The 18,991-nt window shown below is 42.7% G+C and overlaps 1 protein-coding gene across 3 annotated transcripts in view; it reads left to right on the top strand.

Annotated features, from left to right (window-relative positions):
- Positions 1 to 18,991, top strand: part of DOCK8 (dedicator of cytokinesis 8) — a 199,796-nt gene that overhangs the window by 101,813 nt on the left and 78,992 nt on the right. For all 3 annotated transcript variants that reach the window (XM_045562393.1, XM_045562395.1, XM_045562394.1), the window contains one exon: positions 18,221 to 18,338. In XM_045562393.1, the coding sequence (XP_045418349.1) occupies positions 18,221 to 18,338 (118 nt within the window). The remainder of the gene's footprint in view (positions 1 to 18,220; positions 18,339 to 18,991) is intronic.

The raw sequence follows: 18,991 nt of genomic DNA, 5'->3' as shown, positions 1-18,991 counted from the left end.
CCCCAGAGTAGAGACGTGGAAGTTATTCTTCAATTAACTTAATCTGTTCTTTCTCTCTCTTTGACCCACCCACTTCTTTGTTCTTCCTCTCACTCCCATTATTGTCAGGGTGAAAACTTGGCCTCCCCTTACGCCCTTTCCAGAAATTTCCCTGTGCTCCTCAAGCTTGGCTCATCTCAAACTTGGAACTGTGCTCTCTCATGCCCTCCTTGTGTCTTTGACCTTTACATCTATTTCCTGGTTGCAATACTTTTCACTTGGTGACTGCGGAGCTGGATTCTGGCAGTGCATGTCCCACCCGGGACTCGTACATGCCACCTTGATTCCTTTATGGCATCCATGCGATCGTCTCACTGGAGAGAGGTGAAGGGGCGGAGATCATTCATTTACCTCAGGCAGGTTTTCTTTCACCTGCAGGTGAAGGAATCCATCGATGGCTGCCTCCTCTTTTGTAAAGAACAAATGTCAAATCGGTGGTTGGTCCTCACTTTGCGGATAAGCAACACGATAACACGTGCTCCCCACCCCCTCTCCTCCTGTTATTTTGAAACCAGTGACATTTTGTTTACACTAAACCTAAAGTGCAGCCTGGCTGGGGGGGCGGTGGCGGGGGAGGTAACACAGGGGACCGGTCAGCCGCGAGGCAGCTCTGGTGCCAGGGAACACACACGAGGTCAGAGCCAGGAGGTTGAGCCTCAGTTGCTTCATCTGTGAAATGGGATAACCCTGTGTTACGTGCCTCAGGGGCTTGGGGGTAGGATGGATAGAGACTTTACCCATGAAAATGCTTTGTGAAATGTAAAGTGTTCTACAATATTTGTTGTTACTTTATGTCTGTGCTGTGGATCCCCATCCTGATTGTAAACTGCTTGAGGGTGTCACAGGCTCGTACTATTTTCTCCCATCAAGATGGAAACCAGTGTTCCGGAGCTCACCTGGGAAACGCTCTTTGGGATTGGCGTGTGGAAGGGGACCAGGCTGGGTGATGATTAGCCTGGTTTGCTGGTGTTTGCTTTCGAGAGGGTTGGTGGCACCATCTGACCACCAGGGGGCGCGCGGCACAGCCCTAATTTCTCTAGCTGCTAGACTGGTACCTCCTCTGCACCGTCCTGGAAGGGCCCGGGTGGCGGCCCTGATTTGCCTCCTATGGTCTTTCTCCAACTGGTATTAAACTCTAAGTAGGCGACCAGGGAAGGGCTTCTCTAGTGAGAAGGTTTTGATGTGGTTTTGTCATCCAGGACTGGATTAAACATGGGTAAATCTTTCTGTATCTCGTTTTGAGAGTGGAGCCCTGGCCTTGTGCGGGTCAGGACAGAGCGCTGGTGACCACCCTCAGCACCAGTCCTGGCTGGAAAAGAGCCCCAGCTGTTTCTCTGATGCCTCTGCAGGGGGTGCCGGTCTCACTGATCGCCGAGACTGGGAGATCGTCTGCAGTTCTTCCAAATGCCACAGAGCTGCCATGGGAACTGCCCACTAGCACATTGATTATCACGTTGTAGTCCTCCTTCCCTGCTTTGTTTCCCTGGTCCTGGAATGGAGGCTGGGCTCCATGTGACAAGCTATATTCCGTGCAGATGAAGCCAACTCTGTTAGGTCATAAGATCTACTCAGTAGGCAGAGCAATATTCCCAGAATGGGACTGAGAAAGTGGAATAGAAGAAGAACTTGTGAAGGGTAGAAAGTTCTCCTCTTTGTGTCCAAGGTGTGTTTACTCATGGGAACAGGATGGTGGCGATGCTCTCAGGTTAGGGATGTCATAGCAACAGTCTTCCCTGAACAGCTCTCAGGCGATAGCCAGCGTCGTCGTGCAAACCCTGCATTTTTACACTGTACCTAGTGTGTTCGACTGCGCTGTGGAACTTTCTCTGAAGTCAGCAAGAACCCTGTGAGAATCAGGATTTGTCCAGAAATTTAGCATTTACCTAATCAGTGATTCTCTAGACACGTCAGTACCTCCAAGTGATTCGTATGCTTGTTTGGCGGATGTCACGCATTTGGCACTTTGGAGAAGGAAGTGGAGAAAGCAGCAGAAGTAACACTTGAGGTTGCTAAACATAAGCCCAAGGCAGCCCAGCGCAGAGGCAGTGGGGCCATGGGACGGGTAGCTCCAGACACACAGCTCTGCAGAGTCGGATGGGACCCCAGGGAACAGGCCTCAGGGCCTATCTGCTCCTTCAGATCACTCATTTTTACAGGAGCCAGGGTGCACAGCACTGAGCACGGAATTGTTATTAATATGGGTCATGATCCCACCAACATGCCTGGTTAGGTGCAGAGAGGGATACATTTCTTTTATGTGACCTCTAATGTCTTCTCCCAGACTTTAGTTAAAACTAAACCAAATTCTAGCACGAGAATCCATATCTCAGGCCAGTAGCCAAAACTGTGCTGACTCTTCTAGCTCAGGAAGAAGCAAAGTCCATAAGATGACTGTTAACCCCCAGATACATGCCTGTGTGGACTTGTAACGCTGGTGTGAGTGTGGGGAGTGGGGACACTTTCCCTCGGCTCCTCCCTCACCTGGTGTCACTCAGGGACAAATGGAGCAGAATATATTTCCTTTGAAAAGCTCACACGCCTAGCAGTACTTGTTGCCCTGTGAATAATGGTGATGCATTAGGTGATGCACCTAAGCAATATTTGTGAGCTCCTACTATGTGTCAGGCACTATGCTTGATGCTGAAAGAGACAGGGGGTGGGAAGGTGACTGCCTGTCTTTGGAGGCAAACCTCAGTCTCCTAAGAGACACCAGAACCATATACAACCACACTGATCTACCAAAGACTGCTGCTTCTCCCAATTCCAATATCTTCTTCTCCAACCCAAACCAAGGCATCTAGCAATGTTAAAACCATCAGGAATGATAAAACAAGCATTTTAATGAATAGTATTGATTTATTCGTTGGCTGTTTCTTTAAATGGATAGGTGGTTATTAAAGAGCCTGCCCCAAACCAAAAGAGAAAAAAAGTCTGCTTTAGCAACAGCAGAAACTGGAAATTTTCTGGTATGTGTATGTGTTTTTGTCAGCTGGCATATTTTTTTTAGGAAACTATTTGCAAAGCCTGGAAAAAATGTGCTCCGTCTGTCTGTTAAAGGAACATGCAGGCTGGGTACGGTGTCTCAAACCTGTAATCCTAGCACTCTGGGAAGCCCAGGCAGGAGGATCAGTTGAGGTCACAAGTTCAAGACCAGCCTGAGCCAGAGCTAGACCCCATCTCTACTAAAAATAGAAAAATTAGCCAGGTGTGGTGCTGTGCGCCTGTAGCCCCAGCTACTCGGGAGGTTAAGGCGGGAGGATTGCTTGAGCCCAGGACTATGAGGTTGCAGTAAGCTATAATCACACCACTGCACTCTAGCCTGGGCAATAGAGACCCTGTCTCAAAAAAAAGGAACACACAGGTTGGTTCATGGTAGTTCTGCGTCTGACAATTCTGTCTGGGGGCCTTATACAAAAATGCAGCACAATCCAGATTTGGCATCCAAACAATTCTTTAAACTTCAATTTTAGGTCTTGAACAAAGCCAAATATTATTGAAATGTTTATTTTGTTTTTATCTGCAGGATGCTTTCATTAAAAATTTGTTACTTTAGGGGAGAAGGAAGGATGTTTGTGGTAGGTACTTCTTGACATTTTATCTTTTATCTGACCCATCACACCTCTTTAGGAGACATTAACTAATTCAGCTAATAGAATCAAAACTAGAACCAAAGAAGAATTATTCATATTTTTAGAAATTCTCAAGTTCTTATACTTCTTTGGAGGTTGGATTGACTCCTAAGAGGCTATTTTGTGCTGAAGAATGTTTTCCTACAGGTAGTCATTAGATTGTGTTCCTTAGACCAGGAGATCCAGTTGAGGCAGAAATTTTACAAGGCAATGCCATTTTTTGAAAATAAACACATTTTTAAATATTAGGGAATACTGGACATATACTTTAAAAAAATTCCGTACTTGTATTAGTTATCTATTGCTGCATGACAAAAACTTTGCAACTGAAAACCACAGTTACTGTCTCGCAGTTTATGTGGGTCATCCAGGTGCAGCTCAACTGGGAGCTCGGATTCAGAGTCCCCAAAAGGCAGAGTCAGGATGGCAGCCACACTGTGGTCACCTCAGGGGTCACTGGGGGAGGATCCACTTCCAAGTGCACCCCTGTGGCTGTTGGCAGGGTTCAGTCGCTCTTGGGTGGTTGAGTTGAGGGCCTCAGTTCCTCACTAGTTGTTGGCCAGGGGCCTCCATGAGTTCCCCACCACGCCGGTCTCTTCACAGGGCAGCTCACAACGTGGCAGTTGGTGTCATCAGAACATGCAAACGGGAGGGCAAGAGAGAGCAAGCAAGAGAGAAGCCAGGGTCTTTTTGTAACCTAATCTCAAAAGTGACATCCCATCACTTTGGTCATATTCTGTTCTTGAGAAGCAAGTTGCTAGGCCTAGCCACCCTCCGGGGAAGGGACTACACAGGGTGGGAATACCGGGAGGCAGGGGTCATTGGGCGTTATCTTAGCAGCAGCCAGCACCGTTCTTTTTTTTTTTTTTCTTTTTTTTACAATTAAATCTCTTTTTTTTAAATTTCAGAATATTACAGGGATACAAACATTTTGGTTACATGAATTGCTTTTGTATAGTTTGAGTCAAAGTTATAAGTGTGTCTATCACCATATAGTGTGCATTGTGCACGTTAGGTGTGAATTTACCCCTCCCCTCCTCCCACCCCACACCTGCTTGATTTCCATTGAGTTTTTCTACCAGATGTGCATGTAAGTGTTGATTGATTAGTTCCAGTTTGATAGTGAGTACATGTGGTTTTTGTTCTTTCATTTTTGTGATACTTAGAAGAATGGTCTCCAGTTCCATCCAGGTTGTTACAAAAGGTAGTAGTTCCCCATTGTTTTATGTGGCTGAGTAGTGCTCCATGGTATACATATGCCACATGTTATTAATCTACTTGTGTATTGATGGGCATTTGGGTTGATTCCACATCTTTGTGATTGTGAATTGGCTAGCACCATTCTTAACCAAGCTACAAAAAGGTGTGTGGGTTGGAAGGAGTACAGGAGAGTGGAGGATGAGCAAGAGGGAGGATTTGTTCCGTGGATGTCGAGGACAAGGCTCTTCGGGGAGTGTTCCCATCAGCCTGGTATATTTCTAGGACATCTACAGTGCATTTCTCCCCACTAAAAGAAAAATAACCACTTCTTGGCAGATCCCCAAAGATGAAAAGATCCTCAAACTCCTACCCTTCACTAAACCTCCAAAGGAGTAAGCCTGCAAAAGGGGAAAAGTTGTTTTCATGTGGGTTAAAGCAGCTCCGCCACATTTGCTTATATTCAAAGCAGTGGGGAGAGACTCCAAGCTGTACGTATTAAGGAATGAGCTCATTTCTCCTCTTGCACAGCACCCCAGCCCCTTGCACACCCTGCTTCTCCCTGGCACCCCAGCACACGCTCACCTCCCCAGTGTCTGCAGATTGACATGCACATGTCAAGTCTGCATAAAGTACTGTGAGTGAAATGGACACCGTAGCTATGGAAGGGCAAGGTTTGCAGGCTGTCTAAAATGTATGTTGCTCAAGTAGTTCCAATCCTTTCCCATTTGGAATAAAAGACATTCTTAGTAAATATTTTCAAGGCATCCAAAAAAAAAAAAAAAACACTGAAAATAGAATTCTAATAAACCAACTGGGGGCTCAATCTATTTAACAAAATATCTGATCCCTCTCTATTTGTAAATCATAAAGACAAAGAATATCACAATCACTTAGACCCTTAAATCACATCGCAGGTTCCACGGGGAGTAGATGGGAGTTGGGAGAGATACATTTATCCAGTGACTCTTTTAACTATTTTGTCAGTTTCCGAGTTTAAGGAAAAAAATTGTAGAATAAAAAATTTGGGCTTGAGTGTCTTCCCACCTCCTCTTGCTTCCTCTAAGCATCTGGATCTTCCCCAAAGCGGTGCCTCCTGGTCAGGAATTACCCCATCCTCCTTTTTGTCTCCTTTCTCCTCTCACACCTTCAGTCCATAAACCCAATCTCTTTGTAAGGAGGAAGGATGAATCACTAATTCATACTAAGGTGAGAGCGAATGATATTTAAACCTCTTAATACATTAAATCTAAGTAGTGTTTCAAAAGGAAATTTGGTAACATAGATATCTTAATTGGAAATATTTCAGTCAATTGGATAAAGTATGCTTTAAAAAATATTTTCAATCAGGATTGGAGAGAGATTTTATTTTTTCTTTAAAGCAATCAGGTTTCCCCAACAGGTTTCAAATACCTGGATATTTGTGATTCTTTTCTACGGGAATCTGATCTGGGTAAGAACTAAGACTGTAAACATCCTCACTTTCCCTTTGGGTCTTTTGCTATTGAAAACTATTTGGACTTAAAACAAGTAAGTGGATTTTAAGGACGGCTCTTTTCACCTTTTCTCAAAGGTAGCATTCTTGAGGTTCTGTTTTGTTTAACAGAAGGAATGCTGCTTTTCCAATCTCTCACTTAAAAGGGACTTTTACCTATCTCATAGAAAAGGGGAGGGGCAGTGAGGATTGTTGTAATAGAAAAGGGACTCTACAAATGTCATAGCAGCTGTGAGTATTAATTCATTCATGTTCAAAGATTGTTAGTAGTAATAATAATTGTTCTATATAAAGTAGCCATGGCTGATGTTCAAATTGCAGTTTGTCAATTGAGAAAGCATGGATTTTTTTTCCCCCAAAAGAAATCTTTAAAAGTAGCATGATTAGAGGTATTAGGACTGGCTGTTGTTTTGTTTTTTCTCTCATTTGATTTCTAACTTTGAGGGCATTTTTTTTTAAATAGCAAGATCGTAGAGAGAGAGTATAGGGTCATTTATTGTAGTGTTTCTAAACAATTTGGTAACATTTTGTCTCTGGCTTCTTAACTGCATTTGCTTTTTGTGGCGGGAGTAGAGGTCCCTGCTGTTCAGAATACAGTGCCTGCATTTATACAGAGCATTGCAGCCTAGCCCACGAGCGCAGAGGTTACTAAAGGGCAAGTAACCCCCAGTGCCTCTTTCCTTCTAATCTTGTGCTGTTTCCCAGGGCAGGCAGCCTCGAGGGACTCCAATGGGTGCCCTGGAACCGGTTTTACCCTCCTTTGTTCTTGCTCTGATTTCTGAACATAGAACGTGCTCTGCACCCTACACATCAGGGGTTTTCTCTCCATTTCCATTTTTCACTGATTTCTTTGTTGAGTTTGCGGTTTGATCTAACCTAAAACATTGAAAACAGGAATAAACAGAAATAATGGCGTGAGACCATGGCCACAGAATGACAAGACAGGACATGGCAAGTGTTTTATTTTTATGCATTTATTTGAACCTTCTCATTCTAAAAAGTATCTGAGGCAGATTGTAGAGATTGTATAACAAGGCATAAGATTTCTGGGTGAAAGGAAAATACAGAGAGGCAAATCAGTCTAAACTTAGGTAAGGTTAATGTGTACATAGAATATATCTTAAGGTCTTTGATAGCTCCTTAAAAGTCACCCACAAATTTGACTTTGAGCTTCCTAGCAGCCAAGCAAAAAGGGGAATCACAATGGAACAGCAGTCCCCAGCCTTTTTGGGACCAGGGACCAGTTTCATGGAAGACAGTTTTTCCACGGGGGTGGGGTGGGCAGGGAAGCTGAGGTGGTGATCCAAGCAATCGGGTTGGCTGTAAATACAGATGAAGCTTTGCTTGCTCACCCCCACCCCCGCTCACCTCCTGCTGTGTGGCCCAGTTCCTAATAGGCCATGGACCTAGGGGTTGGGGACCTCAACTATAAGATTCATATATCTGCCAAATTAAAAACAAACCAGTTCTCTTGGATCCGTGTGTCTCAAACTTGAAGGTACATTTGAATCACCTGGCCTGTTGTTAACTTGCAGGTTCTGAGTCAGCAGATCTGTGGTGCAGTTCTGACTGGCTCCCAGGTGATGCTATGCTGGTTCTGATGCTGCTTCTCCCTGGACCACCCTTTGAGTAGCAAAGTTTTAGCTGGCTCGGAAGCGCTTATTTACAAAGCATGCTCCCACTTAAAAAATATAACCCCATTAGGTTTGCAGGTTTTCCAGATAATTCCAGAACATGTAAAATATTGAGCTTTGAGATTTCTAACTTTAATTTCCTCTTGATGTATTTAAAACATCAAAACCTCTATTTAGGCCAGGTGCAATGGCTCACACCTCTAATCCAGCACTTTGAGAGGCCAAGGTAGGAGGATCACTTGAGGCCAGGAGTTCGAGACTAGCCTGGGCAACATAGCAGGACCCCATCTCTACAAAAATTTTTTTAATTAGCAAGGTGTAGTGTCACATGCCTGTAGTCCCACCTACTTGGGAGGCTGAGGCAGGACGATCTCTTGAGCCCAGAACTTCAGGGCTGCAGTGAGCTATGATTACGCCATTGCACTCCAGCCTGGGTGACAGAGTAAGACCCCATCTCTATAAAACAAAACAAAACAAAACTCTACCTTCAGAAATCAGAGCAAGAAAAAACAGAGGGTAAAACCTCTTCCAGGGCACCTATCGGAGTCCCAGAAGGCTGCCTGCCCTGGGAAATGGGACAAGTTTAGAAAGGGGCACCGAGGATGTCCTCGCAGGCCGCAGCTTGCCCCTTAACCCTGGGGTCAGCACTCTCATCTTAGCCATGCTATTTCAAACCTGTTAAAAAATCTTAAGTTTATTTAGGGAAACATTCTTTAGCTCTTATAAATATTGTAAGACCACATTATAATAAAGTTCTGGTGTATTTGATTGTTGACCAAAGAGACTGTTTACTGTTGTTCTTAGATGTAGCGGTGGGTACAGGCACTGGGTCTAGCTTCAGAGCACCTAGATTGGAAGTGCACTGTGCCATTTGCTCGTGGTGTTCCCTGGTGCAAGTCACCCATCCTCTCTGTGACTCAGTTTTATCACCTGCTGAATGAGACTAACAGTAGTATCTGTCATAGGTGCTTAGAACACCTGCACATAGTAGGAATGAAATCATGCTAGCTATTTTTATTACTACATTTCAAATAGATTTTCCTGGCAGTGAAATATGAATGATAAATTAAAATCAGCTCTTTTTCCTCAGCTGTTTTCCTTGCATAAGTACCCTGAAATAATGTATCTATAATAGATTTGCAATTTTCTTTTGAATGGGTAAAAGACACCAGATAGTCGTAAGATGCTACTGATATTAGTAGGCATTTGAAGTTCACACCGATGGAATCAGTCTGTTGATAGCAGATTGCTATAGAGAGTAAAAACCAGCAACCTTCTTCTGTAGTTTTTGAATGAGAGCATCTTGTGTGTGCAGTTGGTTTTGCTGAATTCCTACTTCAGCAAATGGCTCATCAATTCTTTGGCTCTTTGTTAAAAAAAAAAAAAAAAAGCCTAGAGAGGGAGAGTTTTATAACACAAGGAAAGAAAAAGAAATTACTTTAAAATTGCCAAAATTGTTGGGTTGGAGAATGTTTATTTGGAAAAATGGCTTTTTATCTACAAGACTGTTTCAATGGTGTTGTATCAGAACTGCATGTCACTAGTAATTTGCTATTAAACCAACATTTGTATTTCAAACTATAAGAAAATGAATAAAATAGAAAAAACAATTTCTCTGATATTTTATTCCCTACCCCCAGTTGCCATACCCAAGACATTTTCAAGACCTCCTTAAGCTGGAAGTACCTGGCCATATGTTATTTAAAACATATTCAGATGTACCTACTTCCTCATTCATTACATATGCTTTGTGTATAATTTTATAACTGCCTGCAAAGTAGGGAAAAAATTTTTCCCTGCAGGTTAAACTCAGTAGAGTTGCCATTGGCTAACTGACAGAATTTTGCATTTGGTCAACATTTCATTAAAAATTCATTCATTTTGACTTTGAGGTTTTACTTTTCATGTTTTTGGAGCTAATCATTTTTGGGATCTCAAACATTTTTGGGGGAATCCTAAGGTATTCATAGATCCTAGACACTGTGCTTGTCAACCTGAGAGTTGAAATGGACTTGCACACAGTCCAGTCCCAGCTCAGAGTAGGAAATCGTCAAACACCTGGTAACTGCATGGAATGGAGGAGTGGAGTGCTCCCTCAACAAGAGCATTTCCCTGTTTTCTGAGAAGCTGTGAGTGAGAGAGATGGGGGGATAGTAATCAGGGAGACACAGAGACTGGGAGAGATTGAGAGGCAGAGGGAGATCCACAAATTAAAGACACAGAGACAGAGAAGGGGAGATATTGAAAGATGGAGACAGAATCCCAGAGAGATTGATCTATTCCCCAAGTAACATTAAAATCCTGCAGTGATTAAAGTTGCATTTTAAAAGTCACCCAGCTGTTTCACACAATCCTGGGAAGAAGATCATCTTAATTTGTATGATAGTTTGCAGTTTGCAAAGCAGTTCTTAGGGATCATTGCATTTGCCCAACCCTTGTATTACAGGTAAGGAAATTGACTTGTTCACCTTACATTTGTAGAGCATTTTGCAGTTTTTAAAATGACATTTCCACCCATTATCTTACTTGGTAAGGGCCACACTAATCACAGGCCTCTGTACAAACCTGTCTTCCCTAGCATAAAAGCAGCTTAAATTACTGAGATTCAAAAGACAGTAAAGATAACCCAGGCCATACAATCAGGAATTTTTTTTCTCCTTCACTTTGAAAAAATACATATTTGATATTATTACTTTGTCAAGGCTCTATATTAAAATAACAGAGAGAAAACCAAAATTGACACCAATTCCATTTCAAAGTCAAATCTTTTTTCACTTCCCCACAGCATTTTCAAGCCCTTACCTTTCATACATATTCAATTTTTGCATATTTACAGCTCTGTCAGAGATAAAATTTTATTTTCTGAATTTTCACTGAAACTGATACACTGAATATAAGGCATTTAATTCACTTCAGTTCCAATTTCCAAGATATACACAAGAAAAGAACCATCAAGGTCATTCTTTGACCTTGAACATCTACTGTTAGTCCTTTGGCTCTCTTTGGGATTTTCAAGGGCCCGTAAGTAAAATAGTCTCAGAGTACAGAAAGCTAGGATTCGTATGACATGTGTGATTGGTCCTCCACTTGTTCCTTGGCAGGTGTGGGAGTGAGTGACACAAATTTTTTTTTTTATTCCAAACAGGGTTTAGGTTATCATTTCCAGGATGGAAGATGCATAAGTGTTTGCATCATGAAGGGTTAATTTGCACCTCTGCTTTTCTTAACCAGGCTTTTTCACAGGAGAAAATCCCCAACTTCATGAATCCTACCCCCTGTGGCCTATTTTCCAATCCATTAAAATAATGACCACCTCAAATGATTAATAATGATCTACTCACCATGATGTCATCCATCACCTTTGTCACAGAGAGCCCACCTGCCTTGAAGAGCAAAGCATCCTCCATCTTCTGCTCCAGCAACTTCAACATCTCATCACATTTCTCCCTGTACATCATCCCTGCAACCAGCTTATGCAGGAGCTTGGCAACCAGCTTCATTCCTCTGGTCCAGCTGCTGGGCTCTCCTCTCAAAGCCCTCTCGCCTTTCCTGCTGGACGACTTGTGTTAAAAGCTCAGCTAAAGTGGTGTTCAGGCCAGGTGCAGTAGCTCACACCTGTAATTCCAGCATTCTGGGAGGCCAAGGCAGGAGGATCACTTGAAGTCAGGAGTTTGAGACCAGCCTGAGTAAAAGCAAGATTCCTGTCTCTACCAAGAATAGAAAAAATTACCTGGGCACGGTGGCACATGCCTGTAGTCCCAGCTTCTTGGGAGGCTGAGGCAGGAGGATCACATGAGCCCAGGAGTTTGAGGCTGGAGTGAGCTATGAGGACACCACTGCACTCTACCCCGGGTGACAAGAGCGAGACCCTGTCTCCAAAAGGAAAAAAAAAGTGTTCAAAGTGTCCAGTTGCTTAAACAGGTGGCCAACATGGTTCTTGCTGTAGCTCACTTGCTCCTTGAGCTGGGCTCCAAGCTGTGGAAGCCCTTGGGAGAGCACATTGATGTCATCTTGGAATAAGTAACAGGGGCAGGTTTTTCTCTTTGTTTCCTTGCCCTGGATAAAGAATAGGCTAAAGTTAGGAGAAGCCACAGTGCTGTTTCTTGCAGTGTAGCTTTGAAAGATTCCAAGGTCCCTTGGTTAAGCTGTTCTCAGCAAAGGATATGGAAGATGGTCCCAAGATGGTAAGAACAGAGAGTGTTTGGTCTACAGATTGATCTAAAAATGACCAAATTCCGCAAGTCAACCCCTAGAGCTGCTCAATTATAGCAGTTTAAAAATAAGTTGAGGACTTGTTGCTGAATCAGTGGAAAGAATTTGGAGTTTCCAAAATAGTTTGCAATCAAGAAAAGCCATCTGAAGGGGCTCTGGAAAGAAAATTGCTGCTGAAGACCAAATGTCCTGTTCTCTACATTGTGATGCATATGACTGAAGAAAACCATTTTTGTCCACATCTGGGGAAAGATAAGATGATACCAAATGCCTGGCACATACCCTGGACCTGTAGTTACTAAGGAAGCTTTCAAAAGAACTCTACCTTAACAAGTGATTCCCACTAAGGTCTTGGGATATCTTCTCGTAATGCTTTTCTCTAGCTATTTTGAGACCTGTAATTTATCGTGTATGAAATGTGTGAGCCTGTTTATCAGGTTTAGACCTTGGATTACTGACCATGCAGGCAGATTTTCCCTCCCAAGAGAAAATGTTATTATCCTCTTACATTCATTTCTTTAAAAGCATGCCAGTTTAACAAAACATATCACTTACTGTTCTTGCAGATAAGAAATATGATGATCCTTGGCAGATGCATCTTCTTAAAAAAAATTTAGGCAAACTCATTTAACCTTCCTGGGAGTCAGTTACCTGGCCTGCAAAAAAGAGATAGACTAAATTTTCTCGAAGTTTCCTTCCAGATGTGTGCTCTGTGGAAAGTGCATGCAGTATGGGGCAGGACACTGAATACCTGTGGTGGTGATGTTTGAACACAGGAGAGAACCATCACCTTCGGAAACAACGTGCAAAATTGTTGGCCAGTGTTGCAGGTGTGTGGGACAGGGTGTCAGTGTCCCTGCATTGGAGCGTAAGAGACAAGTGTGGTGACTGGCAGGGATACTACTACGATTTACACAGCCCCTTTCATCCAGCTACTTCAAAGCATTTTTTACAAACTCTGGCTCATTATTCCTTCGATCACAGAATTAAAGTAAGATTGGCATGTTTTCAATTAATTCACAGATGAAGAAACTGAGCAATGGAGAATTTAAAGGGATTCTTCCAAAAGTATCCTGCACTTGCAGAGGGGCAAGATAGAGAAAGTGTTCATCACAGCTTTATCATTGAAAACAAGGAAATGGCCTAAATGCTTATTTTTGGAGACCAGTGTAAATTACAGCACATGCATCATATGGAATATCATACAGCCATTAAAATGAGGTTTATTGAGTATATTTAATCACATTGGGGAAATGGTCATAATTGAACAACATTAAGTAACACAAAAACAAGATAAATCTTTGTATATACAATATGATAAAAATGTTTAATGTGTGGGGGAGAAGTCTAAATTGGAAATATGCTAAAGTCTTAGCAGTGATTTTTCTCACTGCAGTGGTATATTGGGTGGTTGCTATTTTTTTCTTTATACTTTTCTGCACTTTTCAATTATTTCAGATTGAAAAAAATGGGTACACATTACTTTTATAATCATCTGAATATATGGTAATCATATGGTTATAAAAGAGAGTGTGTCTATGAGAGTGGAGGATACCAATTGACTAGAATGGTAGGAAAGACCTCCGAGGATATGACATGTGAGCTGAAACCCAAGACGTGAGAAAGAACCAGTCATTTGGAGAACTGGGGAGCACTCTGGGGAACCAGGTACAAAAGCCTTGAGGAAGGAATAAGTTGGAATGTTCTAGGTTTTGACAAAAGGCCAATGTGGGAGGGTGATGAGAGGTAAGGTCAGAGACGTTGCCAAGGGCCAGATCCGTGTAGAACTCATGATCAAAAGTTTGGGAGTCGCTCGTAGAGGCCTGACGTAACTTATTTTACGTTTTCAAAAGAGCCTTCTGACCAATATATAAGGAAGATTGTAAAGGGCAAGCGTAGAAGTCAAATTCAACTGAGAAAGCAGTGCAGTGGTCCAGGTGAGACGTGGGGGTGGTTTGGAGTGGAGACACAGGGCAGTGTGGGTTGGAGTGTGTATCTGACTTATTAGCTGTGTGGAGAAAACAGTCATCATAATCGCTGTCATTTATTAAGTTGTTGCTCATTAAGGCTCATCCAGCCCTATGACGTCAGTGCAATTATTAGCCCCACTGGGCTTTGGAAAGGCTAAGCAACTTGCTCAAAGCCTTAGGGCTAAAAGAGGCGACAGCTGGATTCAAATCCCAGCTCATTGACCCCAAAGCTGACACTTTTAACCACTCCCAGCACTACTGCTCTGCTCATCTGACTGGTTGCTGTGGAGATGAACAAGCATGAGCAGTGAGCAGAGAGGGGTCTGTACCCCGCACACACACCCACCCCCATTATAAACTGTCCTCCGTCATCCATTACTACACCCACACCCACTCCTGTTGGCAAGTGTGGTTCAGCTGCATCTGCCTACATCAGGGTTGGGCTGCCTTGATGTAGACAGAGCAAGACTGGGCGGTGCTGAGATCGCCGTGTGGCAGCGTGGAAACGGCTCTGCCCTGCATCCTCCGCCTGCGCTGTGGCTACCTCACGGGCTCTCTCGTCTTTAAAAGTTGGGACTCAAGCACCCCAGAATTCTATGCAAATCCCTTTATCGTGTCGTGGCCTGTCATCCCCTTTTCTGGGTAGGCCATCTACACTCCACTGATATTTGGAGTTCATTGAATATTCTGCCCATCATCTAAATTAAAGTTATTTTTTTTTGGTGAAATTGTTGCCTTGCATTTATCTTCTTGTCCATTTGAATGTAAGAAGTGGTCAGTGCAGTTGACCACTTGCAACCAATTGTGACTCTGATAAGAGACTAACAAGAGGACAGGATGGTGGCTAGAAAGAGCTGGAAGCAAAAATCGGGGGTCATAGTGTGTGCTACCAGGCTGCTGTAATGATACGACTGTGCAAAAGTCAGAGCAGCCTGGAAGGGTCACAGGACGTAGTGCTGGGAACATAACAAATCTATTCCCGGCACTGTCACCCACTTCCTGCCTTCAGTGAACCAGGCAATATAGAGAAGGAGGAGTAGAGTGAAACGTAAGAATGCTATTGGTTTGCCTCTGTGGTCTTTGAACTTGCATATGCAAAGTAACAGCTCCTGTGTGATCCTGATAGTTCCAAGTGCTGTTTTTCTTCTTAGATACCTGGATATCGTGCAAGGTATTTGAGTAGAGAATCTTTGTGCTCTAAGTTTTCCTTCCTCGATGTGGGATATTCTTCTATAACTAGATAAGTTTATTTCAATGTTTTCCCAAGTGATTTCACAGCATATTAAATTTTTGAAATATACCATGAAAGGATAAATAAAATGAGTTCTGAGGTCAAAACATTTGGGGAAATAAGCAGTCTTCCCCAGTGCCCATTCACCTGTTTACCTTGGATTGCCCTGGTCTTTCCCAGCTGTGTTTGATCACTCACCACCACCACCCCCCACCCCCCCACCCCCCCGCTCTTCCCCAGACACTTGTTAACCCTCTGCAGAACACAGGGGTCTGGGGAATGTGGGTTTGGGGTGCGACATTCAGTGACCACCAGGCTAATGGAATTGGCCTTGGCTCAATACCTGGTGTAAGAGGTTTTATGACACTCAATGAAATAAGGATCTTTGCTTTTAGCAATGATAAATTTCCCATGAAATATACTACGCAATAAAAATTTCAAACTCACTCTGAAAGTGAAGCTAGACTATGGAATGTGACTTTTAAAAACAGACCTGGTTTCCAACACTAGCCCCTCTAATCTGGCATATGCTTAGCTCTGAGAATTGCACCCACTTCGAAATGATCAGGAAAATCTTTTCACATCCTCTTACCAGACTAGTACAGGGATTCTGAGCACAAACCACCCCCTAGTCCCTCGTCATTCACAGGGGATACTCCGAATGGTCCTCCCTTGCATGTCAGCTTTGTGACGTGCCTCCCTCTTTGCTTGTACATCTGGCCCTAAAGGATTCACCTGGGGCAGTCTGATGGCCCATGAGGAGCAGGTCCACTCAGCCTGTTCACTTGGTCCTGTCCGGGGTCATGGTGATTAATGTTGTCATTGCTGGTACTGTAGTAGCAAGGAAGAGTGGTGGGCAAATCCTTGGATTTATGCAAACATTGGTTCAAAAAGCCCATTTTCACACACACACATGCAGTATCAATCTGGTTATCACAACCAAGAGGTTAGAGTTGAGAGAATAGCATCCGTGTCAACCTAGTCCTTCTCTTTCAGTTTTCTAGTTCCTTACTACCCCAGACTTCACTGGCTAAATAGATTTAAATTTTCATCTTCTACCTCATACTTGACTATTGACCTCACTCTTTTCCAATGGAATATAATTTGCATTTAAATATGGACCCAACAGGGTGGCATTGATTACTTTATGTGACTATATCTATATCTAAAGACGAGAAATCTGCCTGGTGTATTTGTATAGATCTGTACTGCACAAATTCATGTGCATAAATCAGTGGTTCTAAATGGGGGTGATTTGCCCCCCAGTGGATATTGGACAATGTCTGAAGCCATTTTTTGAGTGTCACAACTGAGTGGGGGAGAGATATTACTAGCATCTAGTGAGTAGAGGCCAGAGATACTGCTGAACATCCTACAATACACTGGATGGTCCCCCACAACAAAGAGTTGTCAAGCCCAAAATGTCAATTGTGGCCAGGCTGAGAAACCCTGGTGTCAATAAACATGCAAATCCTTGTAAAGTATTACATGGACCTACATTCACTGAAGGTTAATTTGGTAACCCGGACTTCCCTCTTGGTCACTGTTCTCCTGGTATCCAGTTCACACAAAGGTCATTTTGTCATTTGGAAGCCCGTGGGGCAACATGACGCCAACTAATTGAATCAGTAACTGTTGATGAGACCTAGAAAATTAAGGCAAATTTGTCCCTAACAGATGTCAAAATAACACAGTATGAAAAGGCATCCTTATCATTTTAGTGGGAATATACACAGTGGATAAGAGCATGACTCTAGCACTAGACTGCCTGGGTTCAGTTTCTAACTCTGCCACTTAGTGATATGATTTGGGGCACATTATGTAACAACTTTATATCTCATTTTTTTCCTCTTTTGTTGCATGGGGATGATAACATGGGGATGATGACAATGATAATAGTACCTATCTATAGGAAAATTATGAAAATTAAACAAGTTAATAAATATGAAGTATTTGGAACATTGGCTTGACTTAGGATAAGTCCTATATAAGTGTTAGTATCATTATTATTGTTTCTTCAAGTCAGGAATACACTTCATCAAATATATACACATTCATTCCTTAATTCAACAGATTTACTTACCACCTCCTATGTCCCAGGGACTATTCTAGCTGCTGAAGATACATCAGTGAATCAAAAACATCCGGTAAAAATCCCTGTCCTCGTGGAGCTTACATTTTAGTGGAATTTACTGGTAATAATGCAAATAGAAAGAAAACTGTATGCAAATTATGCTTAGCCTAGTACCTGTCCTAAAGTTGTTGAATGAATGGATATATTTATTCATATTGTTGTTTGTGTTGTTATTATTACACAGCAATTGAGCTTGGAGGTTTGAACTATCATCTTGGATAAGAAAAGAAGCTAAACCAAAGTGCAATGCCAGTAAGAAGTTGAAACTACTACATAAAGATTAGAAAGAAAAAAAGAGGAGGAATAACATAGCCATCATCTATGACCATGGATTTTGTTTAAAATGAGCTGAACCTTTTTTTCTTTCTTATCTGTGTATCAGAGATACTATTACCTCTAGGCAAATTTCCACATTCTAAGACATTAAGACCTTCTAAGCTGTGGCAGACTTATCTTTACATGTAGTAAAACAGAGAGTAATGTTTATTTTCAGATGACTTCAGCTGACGAGGAAGAATCAACGTAATTCACTCACTCCTCCAACAATTATTCACTTGTGAAAGAAAACACTCCTTCAGGGATAATCACCCCATGAGCATGGACCTCAGCATTCACTGAGGAATTTGGTTAAAATAAATTCTAGACCTTATTCATTGATTCTTTATCTTCTCTTTTCCAGAAATCTTCTCTACGTCTACCCACAGAGGCTGAATTTTGCTAACAAACTAGCATCTGCCCGGAACATTACAATAAAGATTCAGTTTATGTGTGGAGAAGATGCTAGCAACGCTATGCCGGTAAGGGGGGAAATAAACGTTTGCCCCAAGCGAGGGTGGGCTGCACTCCCCTGTCAATTCACATGGACCAAAGTCAGGACTCATCAAAGCACAGAGTATGTCTCTACGCCAGGCCAACGCTGCTCAGCAGGTGCAAGGGCTTTGTTCCCATGATAACTGATGGGGAAACAAGGTCGGTCTAAAGTCTATAGAATAAATTAAGAAAGAGACTTTGAAATACAGATCATTTTAGAGGACTGAAAAAAATCATTGTCTTTCCACATTACCCAGAGGACCACACCGCTCTTAAAGCACACAAAGTAAAGAGATGGCCCAGTGTGTCCACTGTGTGTGCTGAACATTTTCCACGTACACACTGCAGGACACCCTTACCCAAGCCTCAGACCATGTCTACTACTAAATATGAAGTGCTGCATAATAAAAATAATCACATACCAGCTCAACACCTTTTAGGAATGTACCTTCACCCTGAGGCAATCAAATAATATATAATCCAGTGTGCTCTTCTTATCAAACAAACGGGCTCCCTGCCTGATGCCCAGAAGTTAATACTATGGCACCAGCTTTTGAGATAAGAAGGGCTTTATTGTGATGCCGGCCAGCAAGGAGATAGGAGACAGACTCAAATCTGTCTCCTCAGTTTGGGGTGTGGG

This window comes from Lemur catta, chromosome 10 (assembly GCF_020740605.2).
Source record: "Lemur catta isolate mLemCat1 chromosome 10, mLemCat1.pri, whole genome shotgun sequence".
NCBI lineage: Eukaryota > Metazoa > Chordata > Mammalia > Primates > Lemuridae > Lemur > Lemur catta.
This window is presented reverse-complemented; position numbering and strand designations above follow the sequence as displayed.